Consider the following 23,156-nt stretch of genomic DNA (forward strand, 5'->3'; position numbering starts at 1 on the left):
AAACAATAAGACGGGGGAGATGACTCAAACCTGAGATTCTAAAGGGAACTGAGTCTGCAGTACTCAGTTCCTATTGCTTCTTGTCACGTGGTCCCTGTCTGACTTCCGTGCTCCGTACTTTACAAACCAATTATTCCCTACTTTGTCAAATTGCTCCCTAACTTACCGGTCCCCGTGCAGAGTCAATTACTCGATGTCACGGGGCAAAAAAAAGAAAAACTATAAATTTAATTGGCTCGAACTGAGCCAATTGCTCCAAGTTTCAATGAGCCGCTACACAATTTATTATGCCCGAACTGAGCCAATTGCTCCAAGATTTACCGGGCCCCCCTAGGCCGAGTCAATTACTCCAGGTCCTAGTCTCTCTTGTACAGAACTGAAAATCTTATCACAGGCGACAACCGTATACCACAGACAAAAATTATTTATTTATTTATATTTTTTTTTTCTACTTGCTTGCTTTCCTTCTCTAAAAACAAACTTGTTTTTCCCGTCCTACCACATGCTTTTCCTTCTGTAAACACTTGCTTATTCTTTCCTAGAAACCTGTCCTGTTCCAAACACAATGCCTTTCCCAACTACCAGTCATCTCCTTCTGTAAAAACCTGTTTTTCCTGTTTTATCACTTGCCTATCCCTCTGTAAGTGAAAAAAAAAAAAAACCTTGCTTCTTTTTAACTACTAGTCATCTCCCCTCTTCACAACATGTAACAGGCAGTAGGCAACTAAAACGTGACGGTTCTTGCAATTAAATGACCAGCAGCAGAGATACCCTTTCTGCCGTCTTACAGATACCAAGAAAACCGGACACGGTCAGGCAATCTGCACAGGATACCCCGAAGGACACAGGTAAAGACTACAGATTATAAAAAATCAGCAGACTTACCGTGTTCTGTTAAGGAGGTGATCAGTCTCCAGGTTCGGGGTACTCAATGCATCCAGCCGTTCCACTCGCCGGTTCTCAGGGTTCAGGGCTCTCCTCTGCTGGCCCCAGGTTGGGCGGCCAAATATTAGGGTTGAACAATTAATATAAATGTTCAATTCTCTAGTTGCCTACTCCTGGCCTAATGGATATTGATCATGTGCACTAAAGAAATACACCAGACACAGTCAGCTGTAACTCTCCTTGATCAATGTGTGGCTCAGCTCCAAGAAGGGGATTTTATTAGTGAAAACACAATGTTATATATCTCCTGTAAGGGGTTCGGTTAGCTCTAAAATGGGAGTGATCGGATGTATTCCATTGGTTAGTGGGTTGGGCATGAGCAAGTCCATGGGCGGATCCATGAGGTCATCAGGGTGGGTTGGTCCGTGAGGTCATCAGAGTGGGCGTCGCTGTGTGTGGATCCATGAGGTCATCAGGGTGGGCGTCATCTTGGATACCAGACCACACGGTCTGCTGGTACAGGAAATGGTGGCCATCTTTAGTGTCTTCATTGTTCATCTTGGATACCAGAGCACATGGATCTGATACAGGAGATGGCGGCCATCTTCAGTGTCTCACTTTGTCTGAGGAAAACTTATGTAAGGTTAAACAATACATGTCATAGGTTGCTTCTCTCAATTACCTTATGTGTTGAGGTTAATTAAGTATTTGATCTTATGGCTCTCCTCAACAGAAGAAGTTGCTCTGCTCACATGAAACCAAAAGGGAACTTTTTGGCAACAATGCCAAATACAGGACCTGAGACTGGGATGGAGATTTGTCTTCCAACAAGACAATGATCCAAAACATAAAGCAAAATCTTCAATGGCGTTCCATGAGTCCTATTTTAAAATATTTTCCCTGACGAAGCTGCTTTTTAGCAGCGATACGCGTGGGATCTTCCCACACCCCACATCTCAGCCCTGATATGCTTGGGTGATGTCTGCATATACTTCCTGGCTGCCTCTATTTCCAGGCATTGCACACTGCATGTCATTTCCTGCTTTCCCTGTGGTCCACTCTGTCATGCCGGCTATGTTTCCAGGCTTCAGGTTGTATTTATCTGCCTGATCTTCTTCAACCTTTCCATCTTTTTGTGGTTCCCAGGGGTGGTTTGCAGGCTCGCACGTTGCGTTATTTAATTCTTTTTCAGCATTTTTTCACCCTTTCAGGGCCATTGACATATCCTACACTCTTGCAAGCCACATGCCCATTCCTTCATCTTTATTTAGGACACATATAGGGACGCCTATAATGTGGTGTGTATAGGGCTTGTTTTGGTCATTGGTATGTTTGTTGCAAAACTCATGCTGGTTTATCCTATATTATGTGATATTGTCTCATGAACATTCAGTCTATCAGCACAGGACATTTAGCGTGTTTTTGCACACTTTTTTCTATTTGCATACATTGATGTTTGGGGGTGTCATGTACTTCGGTACTGTTTTTAATTGATTTTATGCATGTAATGTGTTTTTGCTTGTAATAATAAATTTTTTTGCTTTATATATTTTGCCATAATATTTGTAGCAGGTGTGCATGTTTTGTTGCATTGGTCCTTTCTCTTTTTTTGATTCTATTTGTCTTGCTCATGCTTAATGTAGCACCCTGCCGTTCCATTATATTATTTTCTATATCTCTAGTGGTGCACCCGCCACCATTTCTATTTTAAAATAATGACAAGATGGCCTCTAACTCCCATCAGATTGTCACATATAAACCAGGAACACTCTCCCTTATGTTGGAGAGACTGCGGACAACAGGGTAATCTCTTTCACTTATTTTTTGGTTGTCCGATAATAAAAACTGGGATGGAGATTTGTCTTCCAACAAGACAATGATCCAAAACATAGAGCAAAATCTACAATAGAATGGTTCACAAGTAAACGTATCCAGGTGTTAGAATGGCCAAGTCAAAGTCCAGACTTCAATCAAGAATCTGTGGAAAGAGCTGAAAACTGCTGATCACAAACGATCTCCATCAAACCTCACTGAGCTCGAGCTGTTTGCCAAGGAAGAATGGGCAAGAATTTCAGTCTCTTGATGTTCAAAACTGATAGAGACCTACCCCAAGCGACTTGCAGCTGTAATCGCAGCAAAAGGAGGCGCAACAAAGTATTAAGGGGGCTGAATAATATTGCACGTCCCACTTTTCAGTTTTTGAATTTCCACAAAAAATTTAAAATAACCAATAAATTTCATTTAACTTCACAATTGTGTTCCACTTGGTGTTGATTCTTCCCCAAAAATTTACATTTGGTATCTTTATGTTTGAAGCATGATATGTGGGAAAAAGTTGATAAGTTCCAGGGGGCCGAATACTTTTGCAAGGCACTGTACTTTATCAAGGACAATGTTAGCTCTAAAAACGTATATATGAAGAGGTGGGAGTCCGACCTTGGTACAGACTTGCGAACTGAACAATTGGACAGCGCTATAAAAAACACATACCAGTCAAACATTTCAATGGCGTTCCATGAGTCCTATTTTAAAATAATGACAAGATGGTATCTCACTCCCATCATATTGTCACATATAAACCAGGAACACTCTCCCTTATGTTGGAGAGACTGCGGACAATGGGGTAATCTCATTCACATATTTTTTGGTTGTCCGATAATAAAAAATCTCTGGTTCCAAGTATCGCGCCATATTAACTCCTTTTCTGAAAACTTTGTGATCACCCTTGATTGCCCTCAAAGGGCGCTTCTTTCCCTTGATGTGGAGCAATTTGACCCCCTGGTTAGATATGTCATCATACAGATCCTCCTAGTTGTCAAAAATGCATTGGAATTATGGTGGAAAAAATCCGAAACACCCAAATTCTCAGATATTTTGGACAAATTTCACCAACATAGCGCTCTGGAATGGAAATTTCTGGCTAACAATAGCAGTGTTTACAAATATTCTAAGAAATGGAAGATCTGGAACAGCAAGTAAAAGGTTTAAAATTGCCATTTTGTGCCTCTTTCCTCAAAATTTTATACATTTAACCCCTTAAGCCCCGAGGGTGGTTTGCACGTTAACCCCTTAAGCCCCGAGGGTGGTTTGCACGTTAATGACCAGGACAATTTGTACTATTCTGACCACTGTCCCTTTATGAGGTTATAACTCTGGAACGCTTCAACGGATCTTAGCGATTCTGACATTGTTTTCTCGTGTCATATTGTACTTCATGATAGTGGTAAAATTTCTTCGATATAACTTGCGTTTATTTGTGAAAAAAACGGAAATTTGGCAAAAATTTTGAAAATTTCACAATTTTCCAACTTTGAATTTTTATGCCCTTAAATCACAGAGATATGTCACGCAAAATACTTAATAAGTAACATTTCCCACATGTCTACTTTACATCAGCACAATTTTGGAACCAAAATTTTTTTTGTTAGGGAGTTATAAGGGTTAAAAGTTGACCAGAAATGTCTCATTTTTACAACACCATTTTTTTTAGGGACCACATCTCATTTGAAATCATTTTGAGGGGTCTATATGATGGCAAATACCCAAGTGTGACACCATTCTAAAAACTGCACCCCTCAAGGTGCTCAAAACCACATTCAAGAAGTTTATTAACCCTTCAGGTGTTTCACAGGAATTTTTGGAATGTTTATATAAAAATTAACATTTAACTTTTTTTCACACAAAATTTATTTCAGCTCCAATTTGTTTTATTTTACCAAGGGTAACAGGAGAAAATGGACCCAAAAAGTTGTTGCACAATTTGTCCTGAGTACCCCGATATACCATATGTGGGGGTAAACCACTGTTTGGGCGCATGGCAGAGCTCGGAAGTTAAGGAGCGCCATTTGACTTTTCAATGCAAAATTGACTGGAATTGAGATGGGACGCCATGTTGCGTTTGGAGAGCCCCTGATGTGCGTAAACATTGAAAACCCCCACAAGTGACACCATTTTGAAAAGTAGACCCCCTAAGGAACTTATCTAGATGTGTGGTGAGCACTTTGACCCAAAAAGTGCTTCACAGAAGTTTATAATGCAGAGCCGTAAAAATAAAAAAATCATATTTTTTCACAAAAATCATCTTTTCGCCCCCAATTTTTTATTTTCCCAAGGGTAAGAGAAGAAATTAGACCCCAATAGTTGTTGTGCAATTTGTCCTGAGTACGACGATACCCCATATGTGGGAATAAACGACTGGGCGCATGGCAGAGCTCGGAAGGGAAGGAGCGCCGATTGACTTTTCAATGTAAAATTGACTGGAATTGAGATGGGACACCATGTCGCGTTTGGAGAGCCCCTGATGTGCCTAAACATTAAACCCCCCCACAGGTGACACCGTTTTGGAAAGTAGACCCCCTAAGGAACTTATCTAGATGTGCTTTGAACCCCCAAGTGTTTCACTACAGTTTATAACGCAGAGCTGTGAAAATATATATATTTTTTTTTCACAAAAAAAGATTTTTTAGCCCCCAGTTTTGTATTTTCACAGGAGTAACAGGATAAATTGGACCCAAATAGTTGTTGTCCAATTTGTCCTGAGTATGCTGATACCCCATATGGGGGGGGGGAACCACTGTTTGGGTGCATGGCAGAGCTCGGAAGGGAAGGAGTGCCATTTGGAATGCAGGCTTAGATGGATTGGTCTGCAGGCGTCACGTTGCATTTGCAGAGCCCCTGATGTACCCAAACAGTAGAAACCCCCCACAAGTGACCCCATATTGGAAACTAGACCTCCCAAGGAACTTATCTAGATGTGTTGTGAGAACTTTGAACCCCCAAGTGTTTCACTACAGTTTACAATGCAGAGCCGTGAAAAAAAAATCTTTTTTTTTCCCACAAAAATGATTTTTAGCCCCCCAAATATTTTCCCAAGAATAACAAGAGAACTTGGACCCCAAAAGTTGTTGTCCAATTTGTCCCGAGTACGCTGATACCCCATATGTTGGGGTAAACCCCTGTTTGGGCGCACGGGAGAGCTCGGAAGGGAAGGAGCACTGTTTTACTTTTTCAACGCAGAATTGGCTGGAATTGAGATCGGACTCCATGTTGCGTTTGGAGAGCCCCTGATGTGCCTGAACAGTGGAAACTCCCCAATTCTACCTGAAACCCTAATCCAAACACACCCCTAACCCTAATCCCAACGGTAACCCTAACCACACCCCTAACCCTGACACACCCCTAACTCTAATCCCAACCCTAATCCCAAACCCTAACCCTAACTTTAGCCCCAACCCTAACTTTAGCCCCAACCCTAACTTTAGCTCCAACCCTAACCCTAGCCCTAACCGTAGCCCTAGCCTCAACCCTATTCCTAACCCTAATGGGAAAATGGAAATAAATACATTTTTGTAATTTTTCGCTAACTAAGGGGGTGATGAAGGGGGGTTTGATTTACTTTTATAGCGGTTTTTTTAGCGGATTTTTATGATTGGCAGCCGTCACACACTGAAAGATGCTTTTTATTGCAAAAAATATTTTTTGCGTTAACACATTTTGAGAGCTATAATTTTTCCATAATTTGGTCCACAGAGTCATGTGAGGTCTTGTTTTTTGCGGGACGAGTTGACGATTTTATTTGTAACATTTTCGGGCACGTGCCATTTTTTGATCGCTTTTTATTCCGATTTTTGTGAGGCAGAATGACCAAAAACCAGCTATTCATGAATTTCTTTTGGGGGAGGCGTTTATACCGTTCCACATTTGGTAAAATAGGTAAAACAGTTGTATTCTTCGGGACAGTACGACTACAGCGATACCTCATTTATATCATTTTTTTATGTTTTGGTGCTTTTATACGATAAAAACTATTTTATAGAAAAAAATTATTTTTGCATCGCTTTATTCTGAGGACTATAAAGTTTTAATTTTTTCTTTGATGACGCTGTATGGCGGCCTCGTTTATTGCTGGACAAGATGACGGTATATTCGTCTTTTTGATCGCGTGTTATTCCACCTTTTATTTGGCGGTATGATAATAAAGTGGTGTTTTTTGCCTCTTTTTTTTTTTACGGTGTTCACTGAAGGGGTTAAATAGTGGGACAGTTTTATAGGTCGGGTCGCTACGGACGCGGCGATACTAAATATGTGTTCTTTTATTGTTTTTTTTATTTAGATAAAGAAATGTATTTATAGGAACAATATATTTATTTATTTTTTGCATTTTTTTTTAATTTTTTTTTTAATTTTTTTTTTACACATGTGAATTTATTTTTTTTACACTATAACATTGCCCCAGGGGGGAATGATGTTATAGTGTAAGATTGTCGATCTGACACTTTGCTGTGCACTGTGTCAGATCGGCGATCTGACGTGCACAGCTCCAGGAGCACCTCCCTGCAGGACCCGGATGCCGCGGCCATCTTGGATCCGGGCCTGCTGCAGGGAGTAGGAGGTAAGAGACCCTCGGAGCAACGCGATTACATCGCGTTGCTCCGGGGGTCTCAGGGAAGCACGCAGGGAGCCCCCTCCCTGCGCGATGCTTCCCTATACCGCCAGAACACTGCGATCATGTTTGATCGCAATCTGCCGGGGGTTAATGTGCCGGGGGCGGTCCGTGACCGCTCCTGGCACATAATACTGGATGTCAGCTGTGATAGTCAGCTGACACCCGGCCGCGCTCCCCCCTTGAGCGCGGCCGATCGCATATGACGTACTATCCCGTCACTGTGAATTAAGTCCCAAGTCACCTTGACGGGATAGTACGTCATATGGGATTAAGGCTACGTTCACATTAGCGTCATGCGACGCAGCGTCGCCGACGCATCGGAAACGCACGCAAAAACGCACCTTTTTTGACGCAAGCGTCGGACGGATGCGTCGTAAAACGCTGCGTTTTTGGTGCGTTTTTGTTGCGTTTTACAAAAAACGCAGCGTTTAACGACGCATGCGTTGTGAAACAATGATGTAACAATTTAGTGTCTAGACACTAGCTAAACACCACCAATGAATAGAAGAGGGTGGGTCTAGTGTTTAGACAATAGATAATGCCACCAATGGGTAGATGAGGGTGGGTATTAATGTAATAGTGGTATATATACCCCGGCATAGATTATTTCCAACCATAGAGCATCAAGATGGATCGTCCCATGGAGATTATCTACCTCAATTTTGAGCTGGAATTAGCCCTTGCTATTGCTTATGCTATTGCCTGTCATGAACAGAGGAAAAGGGACAAACTACGGAGAAGGAGTCATCGGCGTTTTTGGCTACACCCTATAGTGGAAGTCCGAGAGAGTCGTGGAGCCTATCACTGTCTGTTTGGCGAATTAAATGAGAACCAGGATAAATACTTTGAATACACAAGGATGTCACAAAACAGCTTCCGATATCTGTTGCGTCTGGTGGAAGGAACCATTTCCAGGCAGGACACGCAGCTCCGTAAATCGATTTCCCCCGAGGAACGTCTGCTGGTGACTCTACGGTACGTAATGCAATGTGAAGGATTTATATGTTCTTGCCATTTTTTAACCCCTTCACCCCGCGGCCCTTTTTCGTTTTTGTGTTTTCGTTTTTCGCTCACCTCCTTCCCAGAGCCATAACTTTTTTATTTTTCCGTCAATATGGCCATGTGAGGGCTTATTTTTTGCGTGACGAGTTGTACTTTTGAATGACATCATTGGTTTTACCATGTCATGTAATAGAAAACGGGAAAAAAAATTTCAAGTGCGGCGAAATTGCAAAAAAAGTGCAATCCCACACATTTTTTTTTTTTTTGCTAGGTTTACTAAATGCTAAAACTAACCTGCCATTATGATTCTCCAGGTCAGTACGAGTTCATAGACACCTATGACTAGGTTATTTTTTATCTAAATGGTGTAAAAAAAAATTCCATGCGGTAGTTAAATGCCGCTGTCTGCGTTTGACAGCGGCATTTAACAGGTTAATAGCCGCAGGTGAATAGCGATTTCACCCGCCGCTATTGCGCGCACATGTCAGCTGTCCAAAACAGCTGACATGTTGCAACTTTGATGTGGGCTCAGCGCCGGAGCCCACATCAAAGGGGGAGACACGGCATGCACAGTACATGTACGGCGCATGTCGTGAAAGGGTTAAAGTAACGTGTTTTGGATTTGTGGGGTGGGGGATTGTAATTAAGAATGAAAAATTCTTTCAAAACAATGTAATTAATTACATTATTTTTTATTTTTCTTCTTGTCAGTTTCCTTGCTACTGGAGAGACCTTGAGATCACTGCATTTCCAGTTTCGGATTGGAGTCTCCACACTGTCTGGTATTATTGCCGACACATGCCGCGCATTGTGGGACAACCTCCGGGAGGAGTTTTTACCCATCCCTACAACAGAAATATGGCAGGCCAACGCCCAAAAATTCGAACAAGTATGTTCCTTCCCTAATTGTATTGGAGCAGTTGACGGGAAGCACATTCGGATTTTAAAGCCTGCACGAAGTGGTTCGCTGTTTTTTAACTACAAAAAACACTTTTCCACCGTCCTCATGGCCATTGCAGGTGCTGACTGCAGGTTTCTTGCCGTGGACATTGGAGCATTTGGCCGTGCCAATGATTCACGGACATTTAAGGAGTCAGACATGGGCCAAAGATTATACGAGAACAATTTTAATTTCCCCCAGCCACGACCTCTTCCCAACACCGAAGGACCGGCCCTGCCATTTGTTGTGGTTGGGGATGAGGCTTTTCAAATGAGTGGCAACCTACTTAAACCGTACTCCAGTCGGGGGTTGGACCGCACCAAAAGTATTTTTAATTATAGACTGTCCAGGGCCAGAAGAACTGTGGAGTGCGCCTTTGGCATCCTGGCCTCCAAATGGCGTATCTTAGGATCCGCTATAAATTTGAAAATTGAGACAGTGGATGAGGTGGTGAAGGCGTGTGTGGTTCTCCACAATTTTATTATTGATAAAGAGAGAGTCAACGTGGAACTCGATGAACCCATACCAAATCCATTGCCTGATTATCAAGCTCATCCTCTGCGGACAACTGTGGAGATTGCTCATATGAGGGACCAATTTGCTGCATACTTTGTTTCTGATGTTGGCCGTGTTTCATGGCAAGATCACATGGTTTAATCTTCGTGTTATTATGATGTCATGTAAACACTGTTGTGTCCATGTCATTTAACCATCCTATGTATGGTTATTATATGGTTATTGTTATAATGTCCCCTAATTGTATAATGCGTTGTGTTTTGAAATAAAGTTCTTGTGCCTTTCCGTTTTCAAAAAACAAATCTCCCATACGTTTTTCCATAGTAACAGAATTGTAAAATCCAATTTTATTGAAAGTAATGTGTGTCCCAAAAAATTTGTCTGTTCCACAGTTTTGGCGTATAACATAATCGGCTCCCACCTTGTCAACCATTTTTAATCCTGCAGACTATTTGCATATGGAACCTGGCTTGACAAGGAGGGAGACGATCATGTTTGCAAAACTGTACAGAGTGAACACTATTGTACTCAGGATGCTAGAATACGTCCAGAGTCAAATAGTGGCGACACTGTGAACATTGCTTCCACCTCACCTGACCAATATTCTTAAGGTACATTAATAAAACTATTATCCTACGATACCGACCAGTGATACGACTGGACCGAGATCGTTGTTTAGTTGTCGCGTGGTTGCTGGAGAGCTGTCACACAGACAGCTCTCCAGCAACCAAAAAAGAGCAAGTCCCGTGTAATCTGGGTAATGTTATGAAGCGCTTTGCCACACTCACGATGTTTACCATTGTAAATGTAATTTAAAAAAAAACAAAAAAACCTTACACTCCGGTGTGTGAAACGTCCATTGCCGGCAACTTCCCGTACTGTGCCAGCCCGAAAGCACAGCACAGCGTTTATTATTAAGTCAACGGTGTGCTCAGCTTTACGGGCGGGAATCACAGTGTCAGTGCGGACAGATGACGGCGAAGGACGTGGTAGACACCGTTTTATATTTGTGGGGTATTGTTCACTTTTTATTGGAGTGTTTAAAACAGTGCGCTAGTAACCCAATATTCCCTTATTTAGAACAAAGACATCGCTGGATCGTTCTAAACTCGCCGATCCAACAATGACAGCGTCTGATCAGTTACCCAAAAACAATTCCAAATCATTCGCTGACACCAAAAAACTCACAGCAGGGGCTCAATCGTTTTTACGATTTCAGAAAAGATAACGTTGGTTACACACAAAAAACAACTTTATCTATACTGAAATCGTTGTCTGATGGTACATTGTAAACTTGACATATTGAGCAATGCTGTTTGTATTTGTAACATCCGAGTACAATGAGCGACAGCCCTATAAACAATGAAAAAAAAAATTTGATAAATATTGTCAGACATTGCACATCAGGTGTTACAAAGACAAGATTTGTGTATACGGCGCAAGGTGTGATTTGGTGCAAACTTTGAGACAATAAAAACAATTTAAAAAAAATAAATAAATAACATTTATTTAGGGTACAAAAAAAAAAATTGGGAAATGTTATTAGGGGGTACCAACATCCGCAACGAAAGGGGATTGATATCCCACACTTTTTGGGGGTGTTGAGGAGACCGAGGCGGAGGACGAGGGGGAGGAAGCAGCATACTCTAGGACACTAGACGGGATGCCGAGATCCATCCAGCCAGTGGATGTTGGCGAGACTACCAGAGCAGGAGATGAGGGAGGAAAAGGGACGACCAGTGTCCTTGGCTGGCTACTCCGGCTCCGGGTAGACCCAGGCTGTGTAGATGGTGTACTCCTTGTAGACCCAGGCTGGGTACTGGGTGTACTCCGTGTAGACCCAGCCTGGGTACTTGTTGTGCTCCGGGTCGACCCGGGGTGTTTTCTGGTGGTACTTTTGGGAGCAGCCATAGCCAAGGTCGTAGTGCTTGTCGTCGTCGTCGTCGTCATCTTCTTCTTCTTTTTCCTCCTCTCTCCCTCTGGGTGTGGGTCGGCTTCCCGTCTGTGTCCCCTTGAAGGCCTGTCATGCTCTGAACTTTCGGGGTCTGTTCTGTGGTGGCGGTGGCCCTCGGCACGCGGAGCTCTGTGGTGGTGCTCTGCAGCAGGAGTCGGAGTCATGGCAGCCAGCGATGGTACTGCGGGCATAGTTGTCGCTGACTGCATGACCCGAGCCTGCTGCAGAGCACTGACATATACATTGTTGCAGCCCTGCATGACCGAAATCTGGAGTTCCGGCGTAAGATGTTCAACCATGCCCTTGTGAATGGCATTAAAAAAATGTTTGGCCGGCCTCGAGAGATCCGTTTCGATGTTTTCAAGACGACGTTCGAGATTGCACATTTTATCGCACATCGCCTTGAAACCATTCTGAAATACGGTGCTCAGATGTAAAAATTCGGGCATGACCTCCCTGTCCGAGGCCCGCTGACGCTGTCGGGAAGACCTAAAGGAAGGAGCGACAGAGGCCTCGGCCAGGGGAACATCTGATGGACCGGCTGCCGGTTCGCCAGATTGGGGTGGTGCAGACCTGCTCTCGCTGTGGGATGGCTGCGACTGTTCAGATGGCGCTTCACAAAGTACCGCTCCAGAGGGTCGGACAGTCTCGCGGGTGCTGCTGTGTGTTCTGTGAAAACATAAGGAAACCTTTAGTATACTAAATATCACATTTAACATGCGTCATTAATTAACTTTACCGCCAGATATCCATTGCCGCCATTAATATTAACCTATTTTTAATATTGACACTGCATATGCACCATCAATATTAAAAAAAAGGTATTTATTTAATTCACAATAGTCACCCATGGTTGTGGTTTGCAACGCCACACAATTATGCTTAAGTTGGAACTGCCATGACGTCACGGTCATGTGACCGAGACGTCATCACAGGTCCTGCGAGCTGAGTAACCATGGGAACATAACCTGCTTTGCAGTGGAATGTATGTCGTATCGATTATATTTTCCTTTTTTGTGTCTAAAAAATCGCGGATACACCTGGATAGCCACTATACTACTCCACTATTAAATATTGGCTGGGCATGGCCAATCTACTATTTTTCTGTGTTCTGTATACTTCTGATTTCAGTGAAATTGCTAGTAAGTCAAGCTCAACATTGTAGTAATCCCAGAAGGGAGCCGCTGTGTCACGTGTGAGAAGACCAGAAATGAATAAAAAATTCAAGGTCAACGAGGCGTGAAAAGTAAAAACAAAATACTTTATTCACTTCAATCAAAAGCCGAGGATGAAACATCAGCACAATACAATAAAAACACTATGTACGCGTTTCAGGTCTGATGTTCCCTGTCACCTAAAACGCGTAGATAGTGTCTATTGTATTGTGCTGATGTTTCATCCTCTGCTTATGATTGAAGAGGATAAAATTATGTATTTTTTACTTTTCACGCCTCGGTGAGCTTGCCTTTTTTTCTTTCTTTCTATACTTGGTACTTGCCAAAATAAATGGCTGGGCAATAAGCTACGTGGCTGGAATGTAGTATGTGAATAGGAATGTTATAAAAACTAGGTGTGTGCATAGGTACTATACTTACTCTCTGCTTCCAAGGACCGGTCGCAAGAACTGTAGTATACGGTTGTACTTGTACACCGAGGTCCTTGAAGCGGCAGCACCACTACGAGTCTGTCCCTCCTTTTTCAGGCCCCTCTTGAAACGGTCCTTCATGGAGCGCCATCTGGTCTTCAATTGTTTAACTGTGTATAAATTTAAAAAAAAAAAAAAGGTTTTAGATAATATATTGAAAACGATTACGCAACCGTGTGCAATCCCAATAGAAGACATCACAGACGGTTGTGTAATCCTGGCATGATGGGTCACAGCAGCATTTTGTAAATACTTACGGAAACTAGCTTTGGCCTTGGGTGAAGCGCTGTCGAAGCCATCCCACAGCGATAGTGCCACCTCTATCCACAGACGGCGCAATATGCCCTGGTCCGCGTGCCGGGGGTCACGGCTGTCCCACAACGGGCCCCGTGCTTCAATGGATGCCACCATCATGTCAATATCGAGTGGTTCATCCAGGGCCCGTTGTGAAACCTAGAAAAAATGGAAAATATTAATGTTTGAAAGATAAAAAAAATTGTCCCTACCTCCTCCACCGCCACCTACTACACACAACACCACAACCTCCCACCACCCCCCATACCTGCAAAAAAAAAAAATTAAACAAAAAAAATGAATAGGTTTGAAAAAAATTCTTACTCTCCGTGCTGCAACCACAGCTTGGCCCCGTGGTCCCTGCTCCTGCTCCCTCTCTTCCTCCTGGTTCTCCTCCTCACTTGAAGAAGCCTGCAAAATAGTTTACCAAAAAGTTGAGTGACCCATCTACAAATGACAGCGAATAGTAAGCAATAGTAGATCATGTACTCACCGCACTCCTCTGCGGTGGGGTGTTGCTCGAGTCGCTGCCGCTGGCCATGACTAATGCAATTCTGAAATAAAGAACAAAATAACATTGATACTATGCTCCTATGCACAATCCAGCAATAAATAAAAAAAATAAAAAAAGTCATTTAAACCACAAAGAACATTGCACTCCAACTGAACTAACGCTGAGCAAACAACACTACCACATTGATTAAATTAAAGAAACAATGGCAGAGACAACCCAATGCCAGAGTACAAAAGCCTAAAGATAAGAAGACTAATCTACAACAGACCCAATGTAGTAATCCCAAAAGTGTTTTTTTTTTTTTTTAAAGTACAGTATGCACGGAGCAACACAAAAAACACAATATTTTTTTGAAAGTAAAAAATTAACAACCCCGAAAAATTAAGGGCAGAAACATTAATAACAAACCATACTTTACAATAAAACCGACAGGGCCGGAGACAATAAAAGGGCCAATACACGCCATACCTCACAACCATAAACATACAACGATGTCTTTACACAACCACAGTGCTGAACATAATACACAACTTGCAATAAAAAATTACTAAATGTAATAAAAGGCCTCAGAATCATTCTATACTACCATACTTTACAATAAAACCGACAGGGCCGGAGACTATTAAACGCCATCATATAACGCAAGAATAAAACATCACAACTGAATACAAAAAACACCACCAAACCAAAAAATGGAAACGAAAAATCTATCCTGGAAAGAACAATAATCAAGGCCGCAGACAATGAAACGCCATCCTATACAACGCCATACATCAGAACCAGACCAAAAATACCACAATATCCTAACCACAGTGCAGAATATAAAACACAACTTGCAAAAATAATTTTAAAAAACATGGAGAAAATGCACAGAATCATTCTATACTTACATCTCTGGACAGCGGATGAATAGTAGAAGTCGTCTGGTGTTCTGGTGTGATGCGTCTAGATGTTCTGGAGATGTGCCTCTGGTGTCTTGCCTCAAGATGCTGCAGCAGAAGTGACAAACAATCCAACATTTTCTATATATATGTGGGATGTTTTTCTCACTGTTTGCACTGTCTAGACATTGTCTAGACACTTTTTTGTTTCATTGTATCTAACGACGCATGCGTCGCACAACGCACGCACGACGCACACCCGCGACGCAAGTGCGTTGTCAATAGGTTTCAATGGGAAATTGTAACGCATTGACGACGCACGAGCGACGCAAGTGCGACGCGCGCGTTTTTTGGACGCAACAAAAATGCTACATGTAGCGTCTTCGACGCCGGCCAGGTGCGGTGAAACGACGCATGCGTCGTGCGTTTTACCGAAAACGCACCACAACGCAACGCATGCGTCCCCAATGATAAAGATAGGGGCGCATGACGCATGCGTTGTCGTGCGTCGGCGACGCTGCGTCGCATGACGCTAATGTGAACGTAGCCTAAGGGGTTAATGACCGGGCCAATTTTTACAATTCTGACCACTGTCCCTTTATGAGGTTATAACTCTGGAACGCTTCAATGGATCCCGGTGATTCTGAAATTGTTTTCTCGAGACATATTGAACTTCATGATAGCGGTAAAATTTATTTGATATTACCTGCGTTTATTTTTGAAAAAAAAGGAAATTTGGTGAAAATTTTGAAAATTTCGCAATTTTCCAACTTTGAATTTTTATCCCCTTGAATAACAGAGATACAGTACAGACCAAAAGTTTGGACACACCTTCTCATTTAAAGATTTTTCTGTATTTTCATGACTAAGAAAATTGTACATTCACACTGAAGGCATCAAAACTATGAATTAACACATGCCGAATTATATACTTAACAAAAAAGTGTGAAACAGCTGAAAATGTCTTATATTCTAGGTTCCTCAAAGCAGCCACCTTTTGCTTTGATGACTGCTTTGCACACTCTTGGCATTCTCTTGATGAGCTTCAAGAGGTAGTCACCGGGAATGGTCTTCCAAAAATCTTGAAGGAGTTCCCCTTTTGCCTTCACTCTGCGGTCCAGCTCACCCCAAACCATCTCGATTGGGTTCAGGTCTGGTGACTGTGGAGGCCAGGTCATCTGGCGTAGCACCCCATCACTCTCCTTCTTGGTCAAATAGCCCTTACACAGCCTGGAGGTGTGTTTGGGGTCATTGTCCTGATGAAAAGTAAATGATGGTCCAATTAAACGCAAACCGGATGGAATAGCATGCCGCTGCAAGATGCTGTGGTAGCCATGCTGGTTCAGTATGCCTTCAATTTTGAATAAATCCCCCAGTGTCACCAGCAAAGCACCCCCACACCATCACACCTCCTCCTCCATGCTTCTCTGTGGGAACCAGGCATGTAGAGTCCATCCTTTCACCTTTTGTCATGTCGGACGCTGTTCATACTAGGGCGTTCGTCAGACAGCGGTAATTCCACTTTTGTCCACTATGTGCTCAGTGGCGTCGGCTAGATTTTATCTAGCTGGTCCGGGGTTAATTTAGCTGGTGCTCGGATTGGAAGCTGGGCCACGCCCACTGCCTTTAAATAGTTCTTCTGAAAATTGGGCGTCGCCGATTATAGCTTCTGTCTTGTGCTTGGTTATCTCGGTCTGGAGTGGTGATCTAGGAGAAGGAGTATCGTATCTGGTGGAGTATTTCCCTTTGTCATATTTTCTCCTTCCTATATTTGTATTTGTTTTTCCCTGTGCATTTATAGTGTATTCCTGAGTGACTGCTGCGTGGTTCATATTTTCCATTATCCTTGTCTGTGCTAACTGTGGGTATTGGTGTGTGGTCTCTTCACTGGGTGGTGGGTGGTGGTTTCAGCCTAGGGTTGAAACAGGAGATAGGGTGAGGATGGAGGCCCAGACATGCACACCATCAGTGTAAACTCTGGGAGAGGGTCAGTCAGGATTTCCCTAGTCTGAGGGAAATCGCATTGGCCCGGGTTATTAGCTCTTGCCTACCTAGGCTTCCCGTGACACCTTTCCTGTGTCACACAAAAACACGGTGGTTGGAACCAAAGATCTCAAATTTGGACTCATCAGACCAAAGCACAGATTTCCACTGGTCTTATGTCCATTCCTTGTGTTCTTTAGCCCAAACAAGTCTCTTCTGCTTGTTGCCTGTCCTTAGCAGTGGTTTCCTAGCAGCTATTTTACCATGAAGGCCTGCTTAACAGTTGTTGTAGAGATTTGTCTGCTGCTAGAACTGTGTGTGGCATTGACCTGGTCTCTAATCTGAGCTGCTGTTAAGCTGCGATTTCTGAGGCTGGTGACTCGGACAAACTTATCCTCAGAAGCAGAGGTGACTCTTGGTCTTCCTTTCCTGGGGCGGTCCTCATGTGAACCAGTTTCTTTGTAGCGCTTGATGGTTTTTGCCACTGCACTTGGGGACACTTTCAAAGCTTTCCCAATTTTTCGGACTGACTGACCTTCATTTTTTAAAGTAATGATGGCCACTCATTTTCCTTTACTTAGCTGCTTTTTTCTTGCTATAATACAAATTCTAACAGTCTATTCCGTAGGACTATCAGCTGTGTATCCACCAGACGTCTGCACAACACAACTGATGGTCAAAACCCCATTTATAAGGCAAGAAATCCCACTTATTAAACCTGACAGGGCACACCTGTGAAGTGAAAACCATTCCCGGTGACTACCTCTCGAAGCTCATTAAGAGAATGCCAAGAGTGTGCAAAGCAGTCATCAAAGCAAAAGGTGGCTACTTTGAAGAACCTAGAATATAAGATATAATTTTAGTTGCTTCACACTTTTTTTTATTAAGCATATAATTCCACATGTGTTAATTCATAGTTTTGATGCCTTCAGTGTGAACGTACAATTTTCTTAGTCATGAAAATACAGAAAAATCTTTAAATGAGAAGGTGTGTCCCAACTTTTGGTCTGTACTGTATGTCACACAAAATACTTAACTAACATTTCCCCACATGTCTACTTTACATCACCACAATTTTGGAAACAATTTTTTTTTGTTAGGGAGTTATAAGGGTTAAAATTTGACCAGCAATTTCTCATTTTTACAACACCATTTTTTTTAGGGACCACTACATATTTGAAGTCATTTTGAGGGGTCTATATGATAGAAAATACCCAAGTGTGACACCATTCTAAAAACTGCACCCCTCAGGATGCTCAAAACCACATTCAAGAAGTTTATTAACCCTTCTGGTGGTTCACAGGAATTTTTGGAATGTTTAAAAAAAAAATGAACATTTAATTTTTTTCACAAAAATTTACTTCAGCTCCAATTTTTTTTATTTTACAAAGGGTAACAGGAGAAAATGGACCTGAAAAGTTGTTGCACAATTTGTCCTAAGTACCCCGATATCCCATATGTGGGGGTAAACCACTGTTTGGGCGCATGGCAGAACTCGGAAGGGAAGGAGCGCCGTTTGACTTTTCAATGCAAAATTGGCTGGAATTGAGATGGGACGCCATGTTGCGTTTGGGAGCCCCTGATGTGCCTAAACATTGAAAACCCCACAAGTGACACCATTTTGGAAAGTTTACCCCCAAACGATCTTATCTAGATGTGTCGTGAGCACTTTGACCCACCAAGTGCTTCACAGAAGTTTATAATGTAGGGCCGTAAAAATAAAATATATTTTTTCACAAAAATAAACTTTTCACCCCCAATTTTTATTTTCCCAAGGGTACCATAAGAATTTGTACCATAAACTTTTTTCCACAAAAATTATTTTTTAGCCCCCAGTTTTGTATTTTCCCAAGGGTACCAGGAGAAATTCGACACCAAACATTGTTGTGCAATTTGTCCTGAGTACGCTGATACCCCATATGTGGGGGTAAACCACTGTTTTGGTGCATGACAGAGCTCGGAAAGGAAGGAGCTCCGTTTGACTTTTCAATGCAAAATTGGCTGAAATTAAGATGGAACGCCATGTGTTGTGAATTCCGTTCTCGGACTCCCTCCTGTGGTCATGAATGGTACTTTGGTGAGTTCTGTTCGTGGACTCCCTCTGGTGGCTTTGAGTGGAACTGCTGGTCCTTGAGGTTGGCTCTCAGCTGCCCTCGTTTATTGCTATGCTGGCTTCCCTATTTAACTCCACTCAGATCGTTACTTCATGCCAGCTGTCAATGTCTCAGTATTGGTTCAGATCTCTCTTGGACTTCTCTGATGACCTGTCTACTCCAGCAGAAGCTAAGTCCCTGCGAGTTCATTTGTTGTTACTGCTGCCTGAATATATTTCTTAGTACTGCTAAATTCTAGTCCAGCTTGCTATCATGATATTTCCTTGCTAGCTGGAAGCTCTGGGGGTGCAGAGTTGCACCTCCACACCGTGAGTCGGTGTGGAGGTCTTTTTGCACACTCTGCGTGGTTTTTGTAATTTTTTATGCTGACCGCATAGTTCCCTTTTCTATCCTCTGACTATTTAGTGAAGACTGGGCTCCTTTGCTAAAACCTGTTTCATTCCTGTGTTTGTGACTTTCCTCTTAACTCACAGTCAATATATGTGGGGGCTGCCTTTTCCTTTGGGGAATTTCTCTGAGGCAAGGTAAGGCTTCTATTTCTATCTTTAGGGGTAGTTAGCTCTTAGGCTGTGAAGAGGCGTCTAGGGAGAGTTAGGTACGCTCCACGGCTATTTCTAGTGTGTGTGATAGGAGTAGGGTTTGCGGTCAGCAGAGTTCCCACTTCCCCAGGGCTTGTCCTTATTTCTAGTTTAACCATCAGGTCATTCCGGGCGCTCCTAACCACCTGGTCCATAACAGTACAGCTGGCCCACAAAGTGTTAATGCATCTCAAAAGAGGGATAAGAGAAGTTCTGAACACTTTTTTTTTCTTTGCAGTGTGTTTTGTTTCTCTTTTCCCCTTAATCTCTGGGTGGTTTAGGACTCAGGTGTAGATATGGATATTCAAGGTCTGTCCTCTTGTGTGGATCAACTCACTGCAAGGGTACAAAGCATTCAAGATTATGTAGTTCAGAATCCGATGTTAGAACCTAGAATTCCAATTCCTGATTTGTTTTCTGGGGATAGATCTAAGTTTCTGAATTTCAAAAATAATTGTAGACTGTTTCTTGCTTTGAAACCCCGATCCTCTGGTGACCCCATTCAGCAAGTAAAAATTATTATTTCTTTGTTACGTGGCGACCCTCAAGACTGGGCCTTCTCCCTTTCGCCAGGAGATCCTGCATTGCTTAATGTAGATGCGTTTTTTCTGGCGCTTGGATTGCTTTATGATGAACCGAATTCAGTGGATCAGGCAGAGAAAATCTTGCTGGCTTTGTGTCAGGGTCAGGATGAAGCGGAGGTATATTGCCAGAAGTTTAGAAAATGGTCTGTGCTTACTCAATGGAATGAGTGTGCCCTGGCAGCAATTTTTAGAAAGGGTCTTTCTGAAGCCCTTAAGGATGTTATGTTGGGGTTCTCTATGCCTGCTGGTCTGAATGAATCAATGTCCTTGGCCATTCAAGTTGATCGGCGTTTGCGCGAGCGCAAAGTTGTGCACCATTTGGCGGTGTCCTCTGAGCAGAGGCCTGAGCTTATGCAATGTGATAGGACTTTGACCAGAGCTGAACGGCAAGAACACAGATGTCAGAATGGGCTGTGTTTTTACTGTGGTGACTCCACTCATGCCATCTCTGATTGTCCTAAGCGCACTAAGCGGTTCGCTAGGTCTGTCACCTTTGGTACTGTACAGCCTAAATTTCTTTTGTCTGTTACTCTGATTTGCTCTTTGTCCTCCTACTCTGTTATGGCAATTGTGGACTCAGGTACTGCCCTAAATTTGATGGACTTGGAGTTTGCCAGGCGCTGTGGTTTTTCCTTGGAGCCTTTGCAGTATCCTATTCCATTAAGGGGAATTGATGCTACGCCTTTGGCCAAGAATAAACTTCAGTACTGGACTCAGTTGACCATGTGCATGGCTCCTGCACATCAGGAAGATATTCGCTTTTTGGTGTTGCATAATTTGCATGATGTGGTCGTATTGGGTTTGCCATGGCTACAGGTTCATAATCCAGTATTGGATAGGAAATCAATGTCTGTGTCAAGTTGGGGTTGTCAAGGGGTACATGGCGATGTTCCGTTGATGTCAATTTCTTCTTCCACTCCTTCTGAAGTCCCTGAGTTTTTGTCGGATTACCGGGATGTATTTGATGAACCCAAATCCAGTGTTCTACCTCCTCATAGGGATTGTGATTGTGCTATTAATTTGATTCTTGGTATTAAGTTTCCTAAGGGCCAACTTTTCAATTTATCTGTGCCAGAACACTCCGCTATGCGGAGTTATATAAAGGAGTCCTTGGAGAAAGGGCATATTCGCCCGTCTTCGTCGCCATTGGGAGCAGGGTTCTTTTTTGTGGCCAAGAAGGATGGTTCTCTGAGACCCTGTATAGATTACCGCCTTCTCAATAAAATCACGGTCAAATTTCAGTACCCTTTGCCTCTGCTGTCTGATTTGTTTGCTCGGATTAAGGGAGCTAGTTGGTTCACCAAGATAGATCTTCGAGGGGCGTATAATCTTGTGCATATTAAACAGGGCGATGAATGCAAAACAGCATTTAATACGCCCGAGGGCTATTTTGAGTATCTGGTGATGCCATTTGGGCTTTCTAATGCTCCATCTGTGTTTCAATCCTTTATGCATGACATCTTCCGAAAGTATCTGGATAGATTCAGGATTGTATATTTGGATGATATTTTGGTCTTTTCGGATGATTGGGAGTCTCATGTGAAGCAGGTCAGAATGGTATTCCAGGTCCTTCGTGCTAATTCCTTGTTTGTGAAGGGGTCCAAATGTCTCTTCGGAGTTCAGAAGGTTTCCTTTTTGGGCTTCATTTTTTCCCCTTCTACTATTGAGATGGATCCTGTTAAAGTTCAGGCCATTTATAATTGGACTCAACCTACTTCTGTGAAGAGCCTTCAGAAATTCCTGGTCTTTGCTAATTTTTACCGTCACTTCATCGCTAATTTTTCTAGTGTGGTTAAACCGTTGACTGATTTGACAAAGAAAGGTGCTGATGTGGTGAATTGGTCCTCTGCGGCCGTTGAGGCTTTTCAGGAACTGAAACGTCGTTTTTCTTCGGCCCCTGTGCTGCGTCAGCCAGATGTTTCGCTCCCTTTTCAGGTCGAGGTGGATGCTTCTGAGATTGGAGCAGGGGATGTTTTGTCTCAAAGAAGTTCTGATGGCTCTGTGATGAAGCCATGTGCTTTCTTTTCTAGAAAGTTTTCGCCTGCTGAGCGTAATCATGATGTTGGCAATCGGGAGTTGTTGGCTATGAAGTGGGCATTCGAGGAGTGGCGACATTGGCTTGAGGGAGCCAAGCATCGCGTGGTGGTCTTGACGGATCACAAGAATCTGACTTCTCGAGTCTGCCAAGCGGTTGAATCCTAGACAGGCTCGATGGTCGCTGTTTTTCTTCCGTTTCGATTTTGTGGTCTCATACCTTCCGGGTCCTAAGAATGTGAAGGTTGATGCCCTTTCTAGGAGTTTTGTGCCTGATTCTCCGGGAGTCCCTGAGCCGGCTGGTATTCTCAAAGAGGGGGTAATTCTGTCTGCCATCTCCCCTGATTTGCGGCGGGTGCTGCAGGAGTTTCAGGCTGATAGACCTGACCGTTGTCCAGCGGAGAGACTGTTTGTCCCCGATAGATGGACTAGTAGAGTTATTTCTGAGGTTCATTGTTCGGTGTTGGCTGGTCATCCTGGGATTTTTGGTACCAGAGATTTGGTGGCTAGGTCCTTTTGGTGGCCTTCCTTGTCACGGGATGTGCGTTCTTTTGTGCGGTCCTGTGGGACTTGTGCTCGGGCCAAGCCCTGCTGTTCTCGTGCCAGTGGGTTACTTTTGCCCTTGCAGGTCCCGAAAAGGCCCTGGACGCATGTTTCCATGGATTTTATTTCAGATCTTCCTGTCTGTCAAAGGATGTTTGTCATCTGGGTGGTTTGTGATCGCTTTTCTAAGATGGTCCATTTGGTACCCTTACCTAAATTACCTTCCTCCTCTGATTTGGTTCCA

General features: G+C 43.1%; 2 protein-coding genes across 3 annotated transcripts in view; one reads left to right on the forward strand and one right to left on the reverse strand.

The window, feature by feature from the left end:
- The window catches only part of LOC143767631 (uncharacterized), an 850,082-nt gene that overhangs the window by 569,130 nt on the left and 257,796 nt on the right, over positions 1 to 23,156 (forward strand). The gene's annotated exons all lie outside the window — the stretch shown is intronic.
- On the reverse strand, positions 11,076 to 14,135 carry LOC143766406 (uncharacterized). Of its 2 annotated transcripts, XM_077254074.1 has the most exons (4): positions 14,006 to 14,135; positions 13,645 to 13,840; positions 13,338 to 13,497; positions 11,076 to 12,411 (listed from the first exon to the last, which is right to left on the reverse strand). In XM_077254074.1, the coding sequence occupies exons 2-4, from the start codon at positions 13,799 to 13,801 to the stop codon at positions 11,331 to 11,333; spliced, it is 1,398 nt and encodes a 465-aa protein (XP_077110189.1). In that variant the 5' UTR covers positions 13,802 to 13,840; positions 14,006 to 14,135; the 3' UTR covers positions 11,076 to 11,330. The 2 variants fall into 2 exon arrangements, with proteins under 2 accessions (XP_077110189.1, XP_077110188.1); XM_077254073.1 differs by lacking the exon at positions 14,006 to 14,135 and having other exon boundaries at positions 13,645 to 13,978.

Source organism: Ranitomeya variabilis, chromosome 4 (genome assembly GCF_051348905.1).
Source record: "Ranitomeya variabilis isolate aRanVar5 chromosome 4, aRanVar5.hap1, whole genome shotgun sequence".
In the NCBI taxonomy this organism is placed as follows: domain Eukaryota; kingdom Metazoa; phylum Chordata; class Amphibia; order Anura; family Dendrobatidae; genus Ranitomeya; species Ranitomeya variabilis.

What these genes read in the sequence shown, in the direction of transcription:
- LOC143766406 (XM_077254074.1), bottom strand. Translation starts at nt 13,801, where the DNA reads ATGATGGTGGCATCCATTGAAGCACGGGGCCCGTTGTGGGACAGCCGT. An exon ending in CAAGGCCAAAGCTAGTTTCC is followed by an intron (nt 13,498 to 13,644) that starts GTAAGTATTTAC and finishes ATTTATACACAG; the next exon opens with TTAAACAATTGAAGACCAGA. An exon ending in CCGGTCCTTGGAAGCAGAGA is followed by an intron (nt 12,412 to 13,337) that starts GTAAGTATAGTA and finishes ATGTTTTCACAG; the next exon opens with AACACACAGCAGCACCCGCG.